At 34.5% G+C, this 16,832-nt stretch overlaps 1 protein-coding gene across 3 annotated transcripts in view; it reads right to left on the bottom strand.

The window, feature by feature from the left end:
- Window positions 1–16,832, bottom strand: part of LOC18104259 (disease resistance protein RUN1) — a 64,755-nt gene that overhangs the window by 43,863 nt on the left and 4,060 nt on the right. For all 3 annotated transcript variants that reach the window (XR_008057093.1, XM_052446415.1, XM_052446416.1), the window contains exons 3-4: window positions 9,174–10,266; window positions 8,796–9,065 (exon numbers count right to left, since the gene is read on the bottom strand). Coding sequence is in view for 2 of the 3 variants with exons in the window: in XM_052446415.1 (XP_052302375.1) it covers window positions 8,796–9,065; window positions 9,174–10,266 (1,363 nt within the window). In the remaining variant the exon portion in view is untranslated. The remainder of the gene's footprint in view (window positions 1–8,795; window positions 9,066–9,173; window positions 10,267–16,832) is intronic.

The raw sequence follows: 16,832 nt of genomic DNA, 5'->3' as shown, positions 1-16,832 counted from the left end.
TTTCGAGGTTTCTTTGAGAAATCCCACCACTCGGGATAGCCAATAATCTCATAGCATCGCTGTTGTGAATGACCTTTTTCCCCACAATGAGCACAGACCAGGTTGTTAACCTTTCTGGATAATTGAGTGTTTCATTTGCTAGTTGATTCATATGATGATCCTTGTCGAGGAGTGTTGGTTAGCATAGCTAAATTCTCAGAGCTTGGATGATAACTTCCCATGGTTTGTCTTTGCTGGTATTCTCTTCTGACATATGCGTATGTGTTCTCCAAATCAAGTTTTGGATCTTTGCGAAAGATTTCACCACAAACCTGATTGAATTCAGAATCAAGTCCACTCAGAAAAATATGAACTCTAAGCCTAGCCATTGCGGAGTGTAACTGAAGTACCCCTTCAACTGTTCCTTCCTGAGATTTCGTCCTGTGATCAATTTCTTGAAAGATAGCAACAAGTTCATTATAGTAAGTTGATAAGGGGCGGCCATTCTGTTTGGTAGAGAAAGATCTTTGGTTCAATTCAAAGATACAGGTTTCATCTGATCCATCATAAAATGTTTTTGATACGACCTCCCGTATTTCTTTGGCTGTAGACAGACGAATAAATCGTTGCATTAATGCTGGACTCATTGCGTCAATGAGCCAACTTTTTACTCTGTGATTTTCAGTAATCCATACTCCAAGATTGGGATCTCCAACTTCTGGTTTTGTTGTTTCTCCCGTGAGATATCCAGCTTTGTTGCGAGCCCCTATACGCATCTTCATGAGTTAAGACCATAATGAATAGTTGGTCTCATCAAGGATGACTCTGGTTGGGAAGGTAAAGTTATCTTGATGTACAATAATCTGCTGTGTTGGTGTTGGAACAATTGAAATTGACATGTCTGCAGCCATTGAAGAAAAACAAATACCAGATAAAGAAGAAAGCAAATAACTTGTGAGTTACGTTTCAGAAATATAGAGGATTCTGTTTTGTAGAATAAGAACAGCAGCTTGATACGAATTATTTTTTTTGTAGGAGAAGGGATTCGAGGTTCGTATTCGGTTTGGTTTACTGCAGACGTCTTTGGAATTGAATCTGCTTTGATACCATGTAAACAATAGGGTTTCTGTAATATTACTTCTTTTTTATTATTCTTCTCCATAAGAGGCAATATATATAGTTACACTTCAGAGACAGAATAGGAAAAATACAGAGTAGATAAGCAGGAAAGTTATTTGTTCCTATATATATACAACTACGAATCAATCTAGGATTCCTATATATATACAAATACGAATCAATCTAGGATTTAATACAACTCATGCACACAGATATCCCTTAGGAGACTCGATTCAATTACCCTTAGATACTCTAGTTCTGTGTCACCTCGGATAATGCCTCTCTAGACTAGAGCTGTATACAAATGGGTGAAATTATTGCTAGTGTGCTCACCTCTGAAGCTAAAGAAGACATCATGCATCCATTGATAGTAAGATGAAGAATTAGCCAAAGAATCAATATATGAAGAAGCTGCTTCATTGCTTGCAACAATAAGATGGCCAGTAGGTGATTGCCATGATGGAGTATACGGAGAATTTACCAAACGGACACCACAATTCTTCACCTTTACTCCTTGCTCGTAAGAATGAAACGACAACTCGAGTTCGCTATAGGCTTCATTCTCCCATTCTTTAAGCTCTTTCAGATAATCAAAAGATAAATAGAATAACCACAGATGATTTGACAGAGCTTGCATAGAGTTACAACCTATATACATGGGCGAAGGATAATTCTCTTTCCCATTGACTTTGAAATGACAAAAGAGAGGGCTTTTACCATATGCACTGAATGCAACACATGCAGCAAACCCCATCCACCCATCCAGATAATTAGAAGGCACCTGCACCCTAATTGAAGATTCCTTACTTTGATGAGTAAACCAGCCTGGGATTTCATTTCCAGGAACAATAATACCAAATCCAGGTCTTGGAGATGAGCCCTGTATCATAAAACAAAAATGTTTCAGAGAGAGAGAGAGAGAGACATTGGGTATGGTGAAGAGAAAACCTGGAGGTATTTTTCAAGCATGTTCAGACCCATGTTGTTTTGGCCATTATGCTTGTACAGTTCCCAACAGTTAAGACATTTGAACTCTGATCTTTTCAGACTGCATAGCTTTATTGGATCTGGAATTTCTTTTAGTCTTAAACAGCCATCCAATTTTACTTTTTGAACTTTCAAGGGAACCTCAGGCAACGATTCAAGCATCACGCAATCCTTCAAGGCAAGCTTTTCAAGCCTACAAAGCTGATTTATGCTTTTAGGCAGGCTAACAAAGTTATTTCTGCTCAGATTTAGACTCCTCAACGATGACAAGCAGCCAATATCTTCAGGAACTGCTCCTTCTCCTAGATTACAAGCGCGTAAATCCAGTTCTTCTAAAGTTGGTATTTTCAGCAAAAGAAGGCAATACTTGATCCGTGAGATTCACAACTATTCTCTTGCATCCATTAAAAGACAATACTCTAAGATTCTTCAAAAGAAAAATAGACAACGGATGCTGTCTAATTGAAGCTCCACTTGCATCAAACTCCTCCAAACTTTCTACTTCCCCCAAATTCTCTGTTATGTTTTTAAGTTCTGACCAGTCAGACACATCAAGTCTTTTGAGGGATTTCAAACCACTTACGCTACAGGGAATTCTTTCAAGGTTCTTACAACTGTTCATGCTCAATACAACTAAACCAATTAAACAATGAAATGATGAAGATAGTTGTGCAATAGCAGCCTCATTTAGCTGATTAAAAATATAGTTATTTTAAAATACTTTTTATTTAGAAATGTATCAAAATAATATTTTTAAAAAATTATTTTTTATATTAGCATATCAAAATTATTCGAAAACATTAAAAAATATTAACTTAAAATAAAGAAAAATATAAAAAAATTTCAAACCTTTTTAAAAATATTTTTGACAAATAAAAAAAAGCACGAAAACGAAGCTCCCTCAAGTAGTTCACGTTTCCTGATATACCAAGAAACTCATCAAGTTTCGAGCAGCCACTGAGATTGCAAATTTCTAATGATTCCATCTCAAGGTAGCTTGGGAGAATCCTAAGACTATAGCAGTTCACAAGATTCACAAATCGAAGCTTCTTGTGACGTCCAAATGATGGATGGATCTCAGATAAATTTGCACAGCCTTCAAGATTCAGACTCTCGAGATTTGGAATTCCAGTAAAATCCGGAGTATTAGTCAGGTACAGTGAGTTGCTGAGATTGATGGTTTTCAGATTAACTGAAATCTGCAATCAAGACAGGAGAGAGAACAAACATTAAATGGTGCTACTATACATTCACTATGATTTAGTTTTAAATAATAATATTTGACAAAATAAGATAATTTCTTTTGAATATATATTATTATGTGATGTTCTGCTCTCTCTCAGTGCAAAAAAAATAAATAAATATGAAGATAATAAAAAAACCAAGACAGAAAAAGAAATGAAAATAAAATTGTGTGTAGTAAAATTATGTTCGATAATAATTTATAAGACATAATAATTCAATGGTGGTACTATGCATTCATTATGTTTTAGTTTTAAACAATATTTGATAAAATATAATAATTTAGTACTTTGAAAATACATATTTTTAAATAGCATTTAGTTACTGTACTATTACAGAAGAAATATAGATAATAAAAACAAAGAAAACAAAACACAAAATGAGAGAAAGACAAAATTATATTTGATAATATTATACAAGACAAAAGAATTATTTATGTATCTTGTTTGATTGTAATACACAAGATATATATAAAAAATTGATAATATTATACAAGACAAAAGAATTATTTATGTATCTTGTTTGATTGTAATACACAAGATATATATAAAAAAAAAATATTTTACACTTAATATGTATTATTATCAAACTTGAATGTTTTAAAAACTAAATAGATGTTTTTTTTTAACTTTAATTTATATTGAGAGTTAAAATAAATAATATTATAATAATTCTAATTATAAAACCCGATCTGACTCAGTAGGTCGACATGATTCTAACGGGCTTAAATTGGTTCGGATTCAAGAAAAAAATAAAAGAGAATTTGACTGGACCGGACCTAGCCTAACCTAGTAAAAAACTGGATAAAATATGGATCAAAAACATGTTGACTTTCTTTTTTTATTTTTGTCAAAATGAAGTTGCTTTGGTTCTATTTTTATAAAAACATTTGGGTCAACTTAGGTTGCCACTCCCAACCTGTGACTCGAGAATTACCCAAGTTGACTTTTGAGTTGGGTTTTAAAACAAAGATAACAATTATTTTTATCCATATATTGACTTGTGTCAACTCAGATTAACTCTCTTGACTCATGACCTGGGATTTGCTCTGGGTCAACCCTTGAATCGAGTTTTAAAATTACGATAATAATAACTTTTATTCTTATATTGACATGGGTCAATGATCAACTTGACCTGTGATCCATGCCTTGTCCCGGATCGATCATCTAGTCAAGTTTTAAGACTTTAATAAAAATGTTATTCTTACATTGACTTGGGTCAACTTAGGTTGATCTTCTTAATCGGTGACTCGGGTTTTATCCTAGATCGACCTTTAAGTTAAGTTTTAAAACTATAATAATAATTATTATTTTTATCCTTACATGTTTTAGTTGAGAAATTTTTAAAAATAGAGATTTTTACTTTTTTACAAGGATATTTTAGAAATAAAGATAATAAATATTGTCTTGGGAAATATATTCCTTCTATATTTCCTGTTTTGAAATTATAGAAATTCATTCTAAATTATTTTAGGGTAAATTTATTTTTATCTCTATATTTTTATCTTTTCAACTAAATATATTTCTATTTTTATTGTCTCTTATGTTTTTATACTAAAAGAATAACCAAACATTAACTTAAAATTTTAATCAGCTAATTAACAGTAAACGTGACAAAATAAAGTTAACAAAGTGCCATGATTTATCATTTTTAAGTTCTAACTTGACAAATTTTATTATTTTCAAATGTAACGGGAAAAAAAATTAACCAAGAGAATCTAAAATAAAAAAATAATAGTGAAATAAATTAAAGGATAACTAAAAATTTATATTCGAGGGTAAATTGAAAAACAAATCCAATAAAACATAAAAACAAAATTAAAATGTAAGGAACAAATTGAAAGAATAACACACCATAAACTTGAATTAAAGTGTGAAATTGAAAACCAAGAAAACTTTTATTAAAGAGCTAAGGAAAAAAAATTAGAAATAAAAAGAATATAGACCAAATTAAAAATAATAATATATGAGAAATTGAAGTTAAATAACTAAATTTAAAAGAAATAAAAATTTTACAAAAAAAAACCCAAGGAAAAAAATAAAAAATTAAACGAAAAGAAGCAGAAGTAGAAATATAAAAAATAAAGAAGATCAACATGTAATTTAGAAAAAAAAGAAAATAAAGAGAGAGAAAATCCACATGCGATAAAGTGTTTAATCGTCATTGACACAAGTTGCAACACAAGGAAAAAAACATGACAACACATCTAACGACATGACAAAGAAAGTAGTTTTTACCACATGAAAGTATTACACGCATTACCCAAAGTTTACAAACGCCTCACAGATACTACCATATGCAATGGACATGCCAGCAACTTTTTAAAATCTAAGATTATATAATTTTGGTTAAAAAATCATAATACCCTCAACAAAACAATAAATAATAATAAAATCAATTTAAAAAGATAAAAATAACCCTTGACTTAATACCTTTTTTTTTTTACAATAAGGGTATTTAAGTAAATTTACTATACAAGCAAGAGTGAAAAACCAAAATGGCCCCTAAACCCATGCATATGTATATTTTGCTTTCTAGAGCATTTTAGTATTTTTACTGATTATAAAAAAAACTAGAAAGACCATCTTACCCTCTCCATCAAGCCTAAATATTATTTGTTTGAGGGGCAAAATAGTAAATTCTATTGTAATCCATGATTAAATGAGCTTGGTGCTACAGTAGAGGTAGTATTCTCACCACTTCCATTTCTAGTCTATTTTGTTATATAAAAAAAAGGAAATCTCAAAAATTTTGGCGTCCATTATCATTTATACCCCAATTATTTAATAGTTACGATGTTCAATTGACAAGCAAGCAACCATTGATAGGTAATTTCAAGTTTCGATGTTTCTTTGTTTTATTTTTCCTTGTTGTAACCTGAATTAAAATGTAAAATTAAAAATTAATAAATTTTTTATAAAAAAAACTACAAAAAAAAAACAAATAGAGATTAAAAGAATAAAAACCAAATTAAAAATAATAATATATGAGAAATTGAAATTAAATGATTAAATTTAAAAGAAATAAAACTTTTACAAAAATACCAAGGTAAAAAATAATAAATTAAACAAAAAAATAGAAGTAGAAATATAAAAAATAAAGAAGACCAATATGTAATTTATAGGCGGGAGGAGAGAAAAAAAGAAGAGAGAAAAGAAAGAAAAGTTCACCTACGATAAACCGTTTAATCGCCACTGACACACACTTCAACATAAGAAAGAGGACACGACAATGCATCCAACGACACAACAACAAAGTAGTTTTTACCACATGGAGGTACTGCACGTGTCGTCCAAAATACTCAAGCATCTCATAGATGCTAATATGCGCGATGCACATGCCAAGATCTTTTTAAAATTTAATATTATATAATTTTGGTTAAAAAAACTATAACGCCCTTGAAAAAACAAAAAAAAAACAAATTTGAAAACAATGAAAATAACCTTTGAGTGAAAAACCAAGGTTACCCTTAAAACAATGCATATATATTTTGCTTTCTATAGCATTTTAGTAGTTTCACTTAGGGGTGAGCAAAAAAACCGAAAAACCGATTAAACCGAGAAAACCGGAAAAAAAATAACCGAAAAAACCGAACTGAAAAAAAAAACCAATTAAACCGATTAGAATTTTTAAAAAACCGGCCGGTTCGGTTTGGTTTCGGTTTGATAAGCCTGAAACCGAAAAAACCGAACCGAACCGAACCGGTTCAGTAAAAAAAAAAACTATAAAAGCCATTTCTAAACTTTTAAGTTTTAACCCTAGCATTCCCTTGCATCCAGCCGCCGCCCCCCCCCAGCCCTCAAATCTAAACCTCTCTCTCAAATCTCTCAAATCTTCTCACATCTAAACCTCTCTTCTCAAATCTTCTCAAATCTAAACTTTTAACCCTAGCATTCCCTTGCATCCAGCCGCCCCCCCAGCCCTCAAATCTAAACCTCTCTCTCAAATCTCTCAAATCTTCTCAAATCTAAACCTCTCTCACTCTCGACCTGATAAAAAATTAATTCTCCATCACTTTACAAAACTTCATGGCCAGATCTAGACTTCTAGTCATCTAACAAAACTTCAACAAGGCTTCAATCTTCATCTTCAAATCTAACGACCCAGGGACTGGTTTAGTGTATGCTTCAAATCTTCATCTTCACGGCTTCAATGTTCGTTTCCTCTCATCGCGGTTTTGGGTCCCTTTTTTTTTTTCTTTTTTAAGGTTGACGCAGCTCCTGATGTAATTCCTGCTAAGGTCGTTTAGTTTCTTTCATAACCATTTTGTAATGCGTGGAGACGATTTTATGGTTACTGAAGATGGATTTAGAATAATGGAATGGTTCTTTGCTGTATTTTATCTGCTTGCAGTTATTACATGTTTGAGATTTGTTGTTTGTTGAGTAATTGGACTTCTGAAATTGTAGGGTTTGTACTTTGTAGGGAAGAACAAGAGGGAAGCTGGAGAAGCTATAGAGAAGATTGTTAAAAAAAACCCGGTCGGTTTGAATATAGGTTTTTCCGGTTTTTATGTTAAAAAACCGAACCGAACCGAACCGAAATTAATCGGTTTGAACCGGTTTTCGGTTCGGTTCGGTTCAAAAAATTAAAAAAAAATAAAATTGGTTTGGTTGTTTATTTTGGTTCAAAACCGGACCGAACCGGAAATGCTCAGCCCTAGTTTCACTATTCATAAAAAAAAACTAAAATACCATCTTACCCTCATTATCAAGCCTAAATGCAAAATATTAAATTCATTGTTGTAACCAATGATTACATGAGTTTGGTTTATAGGATAGGAAGTATTCTCACCCCTTTCCTTTCTAGTCTATTTTGTTATAAAAGAAAAAACAAAGGGAAATCTCATAAGTTTTGCCGTCCATTATCATATATGCCCCAATCCTAAAACATGTATCTAATAGTTACGATATTCAATCCTAAAACAAGCAAGCAGCCATTAATAGGTAATCTCAAGTTTCAATGTTTTCTTTCTCCCCATTGTAATTTAAATCTTATGTTTGACTGACTCTCTATCATACTTTTTATTTCTTTCTTTTACAACATAATAAGATTAACTTTTTATTTTTATTTTTTTGCTTTAAATTAATTTTTCAAGTAATATTAGATATTTTTGACGTGTTTATATTTAAAATAAATTTTAAAAATAATAAATATTATTTTAATATATTTATAAACAAAAAATACTTTAAAAAACAATCAAATTATCATAATCTCTTATTTATTTGCACTTGTCTATTATATGTTTTTTTTCTTCTCTCTAAATTGAAATCTTACATGAGAGCCGAGAGTGTAAGGGAATCCTATCACAATTTGTCATGTATTGGTATCCTTGTCCTATTTCTTTACTGCTGTAACTATACTGTAGCTTCATGTTCTCTTTTGTTTCACCATTCTCTTTGATGCCTTCTGTGGTTTATCATGGCTTATGAAAAGATACAAACAAAAACAGAGCTAGTGGGTCTTACCTTACATCCGCACCATAATTGCTCAATCCTGCTGCAAGACATGTAGAGTTCAACAAGCTCATCCGGACGGAAACAAGCTGGCAATGACTTTGAAGGGTAAGCATGCCATTCAAGGAATCGTAACTCGTTTGAGAGATACTCAGGTCCTTCAGAAAGATCCACGTTGTGAATTTTGAGCAATCTTAGTTTGGTCATTTTTGAGAAGGCTGTCATGTTCCATGTTGCCTCTTTTGCTTTGGGCAAGTCCAAGAATATACTTTCTATTTTTCCCTGTCGACCAAGAAGAAGGATAGGTAAGAAGAAGCTATGACAGAGTAGAGATGGAGCATGAAATCTTTATGGATAATGAATGTTCTGTATATATCAGCTACTACTCACTGTGCTGTCCTTCAGTGCGTCGCTGACATCCTTGTATGTGTGCAATCTACTGCGTCTTCCAGGCTCTTCAGGGGATTCACAACGAACAATTTCTTCACCCATTTTCTGTAATAGATTATGCATCCATATCTCATCTCGTGAGACTCTTATAAGAGATTTCTCAATAAGAACCTGCATCCCAATATCTGCATGGAACCCACAACTGTCAAGTAGCCTTGTTATACGATCCTTTTTCATCCCCTTCAAGAAGCAAGCGATATCTAAAAATATTTTCTTCTCTAATTCATGGAGGCCATCAAAACTAATGCGAAGAACATCAATAATCTTCCTGTCAGGAATGTCATTCATTCTATTAATTGCACTTTTCCATTCACGCAGACCTCTTTTATGCAAGAACGAACCTATGACTTCCAGAGCAAGTGGAAGGCCATTAGCATAACCCACAACTTGCTTGGACAGTTCCGATAAATCTTCGGCAGGCTGGTCTCTTTTGAAAGCTTTCCAGCTAAATAAGAGAAGAGCATCTTTATCATTTAATTTCTCAGCCTCGTATATTCTAGTAACACCATGGCTATCCAGCACATGTTTATTTCTGCTCGTTATGATAATCCGGCTCCCTGGACCAAACGATCCATGCTCTGCAGCCAACATCTGTAATTGTTCTTCATCATCTACATCATCGAGAATAAGAAGAACCTTTTTAAGCCGCAGCCTGCGCTTTATCAAATCAATCCTTCTTGAAGAATCCCGTGCAGTGGGAAGCTCCATTGAGATTTCTGAAAGAAGTCGTTCCTGTAAACGACACAGTCCATCTTTCTCTGCAAAAACTTCTCTCACATTTGCTAAGAAGCAGCTGCCACCGAATTGCCAACGAATCCTATCATACAGGACTCTTGCAACAGTTGTCTTTCCCATGCCACCCATTCCACATATCCCTATAAAGAGAGTATCATTTACTTGTTCGTCTATATATTCATTCAATACCTTCAGACGAGAATCCATTCCAACTAGATTTTTGCTAATTGTTGGCAAAGTGAAGCTTAGTTTGCACTGTATATATTCAACAATCTTTTTAATTGATTGTGACTCATCGCTGCATAAAAGAGGTAAAAACATTAAGCATGCAGTGTGCGAAAGCCGGGTCATATATAAGGGGAAAAGAAACATGAAATATTGTTACTTGAAATATATGGTTGTTAATGAGAAATTAATCAATCAACCTTCGATAATAGCCTCAAGAAGAAGGAGGAAAAGGAAAGAATAATTTGAAAAGGAACTAGGATTCTGTGGATGCACAGAATGATCGATCCTTATAATAGCTAGCTTATTGCACATAGAATAGCATGCATGTAAGAACACAAAAGCCACTAAGTATGGTTTTGACAGGCAAAAAACCAATCACTATCAATTTTTGTTGGCCACTAAGTTATCTCCTAATTGTTTTCCAAGAAGAAGCTCGATCACTTCTTAAATTGTGTAAGAACACAAAAGCCACTAAGTATGGTTTCCTAATTGTCAATTTATCAATTTATCTTGCAATGATTTGCTTTTATAAAAGAACTTTTTAGATTTTAAATTGTTGAGTTCTTTTTCGAAAAGATTATTCGACATAACATTTCTTTTGTGTATTGTCATTTGTCAAGCTCGCCATGAAAACTCAATCACTTGCCTATGTACTATTAGTTTTTCGATATCATATTTTTCTTTTTTTAACAAACAATTAATTTGCTAGTAAACATTCGAAGAAAAGGATACAAAGATATTATTAGATAACACTACCAGAAATTCGCTAAATACCAACGGATTTACCGACGGAATATTTCTGTCGGTATTTTGAGGTCGAAATTACCGACGGCCACTTTCCGTCTGTAATTCAATCTGTAATTACCGACGGAAACTTTTCCGTCCGTAATTTAGTCGGTAACTACCGACGGAAAATTTCCGTCAGTAGTTACCAACTGAATTACGGACAGAAAAGTTTCTGAATTTAAAAAAAAGACAGGTCGCTGACGTGGAGGTTTTGGCGGGTTTTTTTTTTCCGACGGATTCAAAACGATAGCCCGTACAGTGCCCGTACAGTGATGTGACCGGTTTTGCCGTTTAAATTGCAGATCCGTACGGTGACGTGTCTATGTTTCCGTCAGAATCACCGACGTAATAACCGACGGAGTTTCCGTCGGTGAAACCGTCGGAAAAAGTTAATATATGACAGCTCTGCCGACCCTCTCCTCCCCTATTTCTCCTTCTTCTTCCTCATCCCAACTCTCCCCATCTGCAAACAACCAGCCCCCCCTCCCCCCCCAAAAAAAAATCTTCCTCATATCAGCACAACAAGTTATATTTCTTGAAGTTTTGTGGTCACAGCATCCGTGTTCTGATTTACCGACGGATTTTATCAATTTTTGTAAGTAATTCTATCTTTTTAAATTTTAACATTTAATTAAATGTCAATTTTATTGTTTTTTTAGTATATGTATTTTGTTAGTAGATGTACATGTTTTATTGTCATTTCTCAAACAAACTTGTAGTATATGAATGTATAATTTTGTACCTGTTATGGTTTGTTTTAGATTTTGTAAGATTGTATTTGTTTGTAAATTGTTATTTCTTTATGGAATTACCGAATTACATGTGCTATTTTGAAATAATTAATAGCTTGCTTAATGGGCCCGTTTAAAGTTTTATCAATGGTATTGCGGAGTGGTAATTTCTGTAAATTTATATATTTTAATTCGTATGGACGTTGATAAATGATAATGAATATTTAATATTTATGAGAAGTTGTGATTGGTTTGTTGGATAATCTCGAGGTAAAGTAATATTTTTGCAAGTTTATTTACCTAACTTAGTTAATTAATACATGATGTCATCATAATTTTATAGAGGTTCGATATAAGTCATGGATGATCGTTCATGGATGTATCGAGATTCACTCCAAGGATTGCGGAGGATGGATTATTGTAATGGGATTCAGGGTTTTATTAATTTCGCAACATCTATTCCCAGAAATTTTACTGGAGGCGGTATTAGGTGTCCATGCAGGAAGTGTGAAAATAAAAAGTATCTGCATCCAGATGTTGTAATGATGCATCTTCTACACAAAGGGTTTATGGAGAATTACCAGTGTTAGTATGCACATGGAGAAGTATTTGTTAGCAAGAGTGAGAGGAGAATGGAAGAAACGGTGGTTGGGTCTACTTCTAGTGCTAACAATGTGCATGAAACGGCAAATGACAACACTAATCCTTACAGAAATATGGTTATGGATGCAATGAGAATGAATCAAGGTAATGGCAGTCAATGTCCAATCGTAGAAGAAGAACCTAATGTAGATGCAGCTAGGTTTTTTGATTTGTTGAAAGATTCTGACGAACCATTATGGGATGGCTGCACGAACCACAGTAAATTATCGGCCGTAGCACAGGTGTTCACCATCAAGTCAGATCACGGGTTGAGTGAGGCCGGGTATGACAAGATTATTGAATGGGCAAGAAGCATTTTACCTGAAGGGAACAGGCTGAAAGAGAACTTCTATGCTGCGAAGTCCATGATGAAACCCCTCGGTTTAGGATACCAAAAAATTGACATGTGCCCTAACTTCTGCATGGTATACTACCTTGAAAATGCTGAGATGACCGAGTGCATGACATGCGGGCATTCCCGTTACAAACCTAGAACTGGCAGGGGAAAGACTCTAGTGGCATATAAAAAACTTAGATACTTCCCGATCACACCTAGACTGCAGAGGTTATTCATGTCACCAAGGACTGCTGAGCACATGACATGGCACCAAGCACACCATGCGGTTGATGGAGTGATGGTTCATCCTTCTAACGGCGAAGCGTGGAAACGCTTTAACAGTGTTCATCCTCACTTTTCAGCTGAATCAAGGAATGTGCGTCTTGGGTTGTGTACAGACGGATTCAACCCATTTGGGTCATTTGCTGCTCCTTATTCTTGTTGGCCGGTCATACTCACAGTTTATAACTTGCCACCGGGAATGTGTATGAGGCCGGAGTTCATGTTTTTATCTACTGTCATACCCGGTCCAAGAAGCCCGGGGCGGAATATAGATGTTTGTCTTCAACCGTTGATTGATGAGTTGGCGCAATTGTGGTCCTCCGGAGCTCTGACTTATGATATATCGAGGAAACAAAATTTCCTTATGAGGGCGGCATTGATGTGGACTATCAATGATTTTCCAGCTTATGGAATGCTTTCTGGTTGGAGCACGCATGGGAAACTCGCATGTCCATACTGCATGGAAAACAACAAGGCATTCACGCTAGCAAATGGAGGTAAAGCTTCTTTTTTTTACTGTCACCGTCGCTTCTTGCCACTTCATCACAGGTACAGAAAGAACAGCAAAGATTTCTTTGTTGGCAGAGTTGAAAAAGATGTTGCATCCCCGCGTCTTTCTGGTGAAGAATTGCATGATGTTGTCTCAGAGTACGGTGACATTGTGTTTGACCTTCAATCAGGTAAGCAAAAGTTTCCTGGTTTTGGTTTGACCCATAATTGGGTAAAGCAAAGTATCTTTTTTGAGCTTCCTTATTGGAAGACCAATTTGCTCCGCCATAACCTTGACGTCGTGCACATCGAAAAGAACATGTTTGAGAATATTTTCAACACCGTCATGGATGTGAAGGGGAAGACAAAGGACAACATCAAGGCTAGATTGGATATAGCTTTATACTGTAACCATAAAAATATAGAGTTGGTTTATGATGAGTCACGGGTCGCAAAACCAAGAGCAAGCTTCGTATTAGAGAAAAACGCACAACTGCTAGTCTACAAATGGCTTAAGAGTCTGCGTTTTCCGGATGGACATGCATCGAACATATCAAGGCTGGTTAATATAGAGGACTGCAGATTGTATGGAATGAAGAGTCATGACTGCCACGTGTTTATGCAAACACTCATCCCATTAGCTTTTCGTGATTTGTTGCCAAAGGGAATATGGGATGCACTCACGGAGATCAGTCATTTCTTCAGAGATATATGCTCCAGCAAGTTGAATGTTGATCACATTGAGAGGCTTCAAACGAATATCGTCGAGACACTATGCAAACTTGAGATGATATTCCCTCCATCATTTTTTAACTCAATGGAGCATCTCCCTATACATCTACCGTTCGAGGCAAAAGCTGGAGGACCGGTCCAATATAGATGGATGTACCCATTCGAACGGTTAGATATTACAGTTGCAATGTAATTCATATATAAAAGTATTTTATATGTTTTTCTTAATTGAAAATACTTGATTAATATTTCAATGCAGGTACTTGTTTAATCTCAAGAAAAAGGTTAAGAACAAGGCGCATGTTGAGGCTTCGATATGTGAGGCCTATATTGTTGAGGAGATCTCAACATTTATCTCGTACTATTTCGAACCTCATCTGAGAACGAGAATCAATCGCGTTCCACGACATGATGATGGCGGTGAAGTGCCTTCCAGTGGGAACTTGTCAATATTCTCCAATACTGGACGACCCACACCTAAAAATGTCGTAAGAGGAAGATATTTGTCGGAAATAAAGTTCAAACAAGCACACAACTATGTTCTATTTAACTGTGATGAGCTGAGACCTTTTATTCAGTAAGTTTATACTAATTAAACTTTGTTAGTAATATACTGTTAATTATATATTGTAATATCATACACTCATTATCACTTGCAGGCAACATCGTCAATATTTGCTCTCCAATAACTCACAGCTGACCGAATCCCAGATCTTTCAATTACAAGATGAGCAGTTTGCCACGTGGTTCAGAACACATGTAAGCACTATCACAAACTCATTCTAACTTGCAAAATTACTGTACGTATGCATGTCATTACGAGATTCTCATTCATTTACTATTTATTAATGTACATTACATACAAGGTTTATCAAATGGGAAGGAGTGCACCTAAGTCATTGTCTTCACTAAGCCTGGGGCCTGAAAGAAAATGTAAGTGCTACAACGGGTATTTTGTCAATGGATATGTTTTCCATACTGAAGAATACGGGCAAGGAAGAAAGACATACAACAGCGGTGTTTGTGTTAAGGGATCCACTAGTAGTGAGTTAGAAGTTGACTACTATGGTAGATTAGAAGAGGTCGTCGAACTGCAATATCATAACGAGCAAAATATAGTGTTTTTATTCAAATGTTATTGGTATGACACGACTGACAGAGGAATCAGAGTTGATCCACACTATGGTCTAGTCGAAATCAACTCAAAAGCTAGACTCCGCAACATAAACGATGTCTTTGTTTTCGCAAAGCAATGTCAACAAGTTTATTACACATACACTCCTTCATTTAGAAAGGATCGATCAAGAGTGGATTGGTTGTCCGTTTTAAAAACAAAACCCCGGGGTCGTGTCGAGGTTGTTCTGGATGAGAACGAAGACACAAGTGTGCGAGATGAAGTCTTTCAAGTTAGTGAGGTGGTTGAACCATATCGAGTTGCTCCTTCGATTGAATTGGAAGAAAATTCAAATTTTCGTGTTTTCGATGATAGTCTTGTTGATGTTGACGCAGAGGAGTTAAATTTTGTTTTGAGCTCTAGCGGACAAGCAAATATCGATGAAGAAGATGATATTCATATTGAAGATTGCGATGAAGGTGATGACAATTCAATTGATGACGAAGAAGAAGAAAATTCTGACTAACTACCAAAATGAAGCCCTATGTAAAACCCTTTTTTTCATGTAATTTAGATTATGGATGATATATATATTTTGAAACACAAAATATTTATTACTTGAAATAATTAGTTGAAATGCCACAATTACGAAATAATTACTTGAAATAATTATTGATCATGGATGATATATTTTGTAACATGAAATAATTACTTGAAATGCCACCACATCACCGACGGCCACACCGACGGACTTAAGTCCGTCGGCATTTCACAGAGAGTTCGAAAATAATTACTTGAAATGCCACCCGATCACCGACGGCCACACCGACGAATTTAAATCCGTCGGTAAGTTATCGGCGGGTTAATTTTACCGACAAAATTACCGACGGACCGCGCGAATTTCAAAGGGTTGTGCATTAAATGCGCCTCTGACCGCGTCATCTTGCCGACGGAATTGCCGACGGACCACGAAAAATATGGAGGGTCATTAAAAATTTTGGTGCGAAATTCAAAATTTACCGACAGATTTTTAACACATCACCGACGGAATAAATTAAAATAATAATTAATTTTATATTCGTCGGTGAATCCGTCGGTAAAACTGCCATATAAGTTCAAGTGACCGCCCGTTCAGTTCATCTTTTCTTCTCCTTCGTTTCTCACCTTAAGCTTTTGATTTTTTTCCTCTCCATTCTTCAAAGCTTTCACCTCCAATCTCTAGCAAGTTTTCTTCATCATCTTCATCAGTTTAAAAGGTTAGTGTTTCCTCTATTTCATTTTACTTTAATAGTTTTTTTTTGCTATTTTTATGGTTTTTTTTTGTTTTGGTGTATTTTTTGTAATGTAGATAAAGTCTATAGTTTTTTTTGCATAATTCATTGCTAAAGTCTATAGTTTTTTTTTTTTTGAATTTATTGAATATTTTTTATTGTTGTATTGGCATAATTATTATTAGTTAATTTGTTGAATATTTATTGTTAATGTTGAATTTACCATAGAATTAGTAATTGAATATGTTGGAA

This window comes from Populus trichocarpa, chromosome 13 (assembly GCF_000002775.5).
Source record: "Populus trichocarpa isolate Nisqually-1 chromosome 13, P.trichocarpa_v4.1, whole genome shotgun sequence".
Taxonomy (NCBI): Eukaryota; Viridiplantae; Streptophyta; class Magnoliopsida; order Malpighiales; family Salicaceae; genus Populus; species Populus trichocarpa.
Note: the sequence above shows the minus strand (reverse complement) of the source record. Positions and strands in the feature narration are given on the sequence as shown.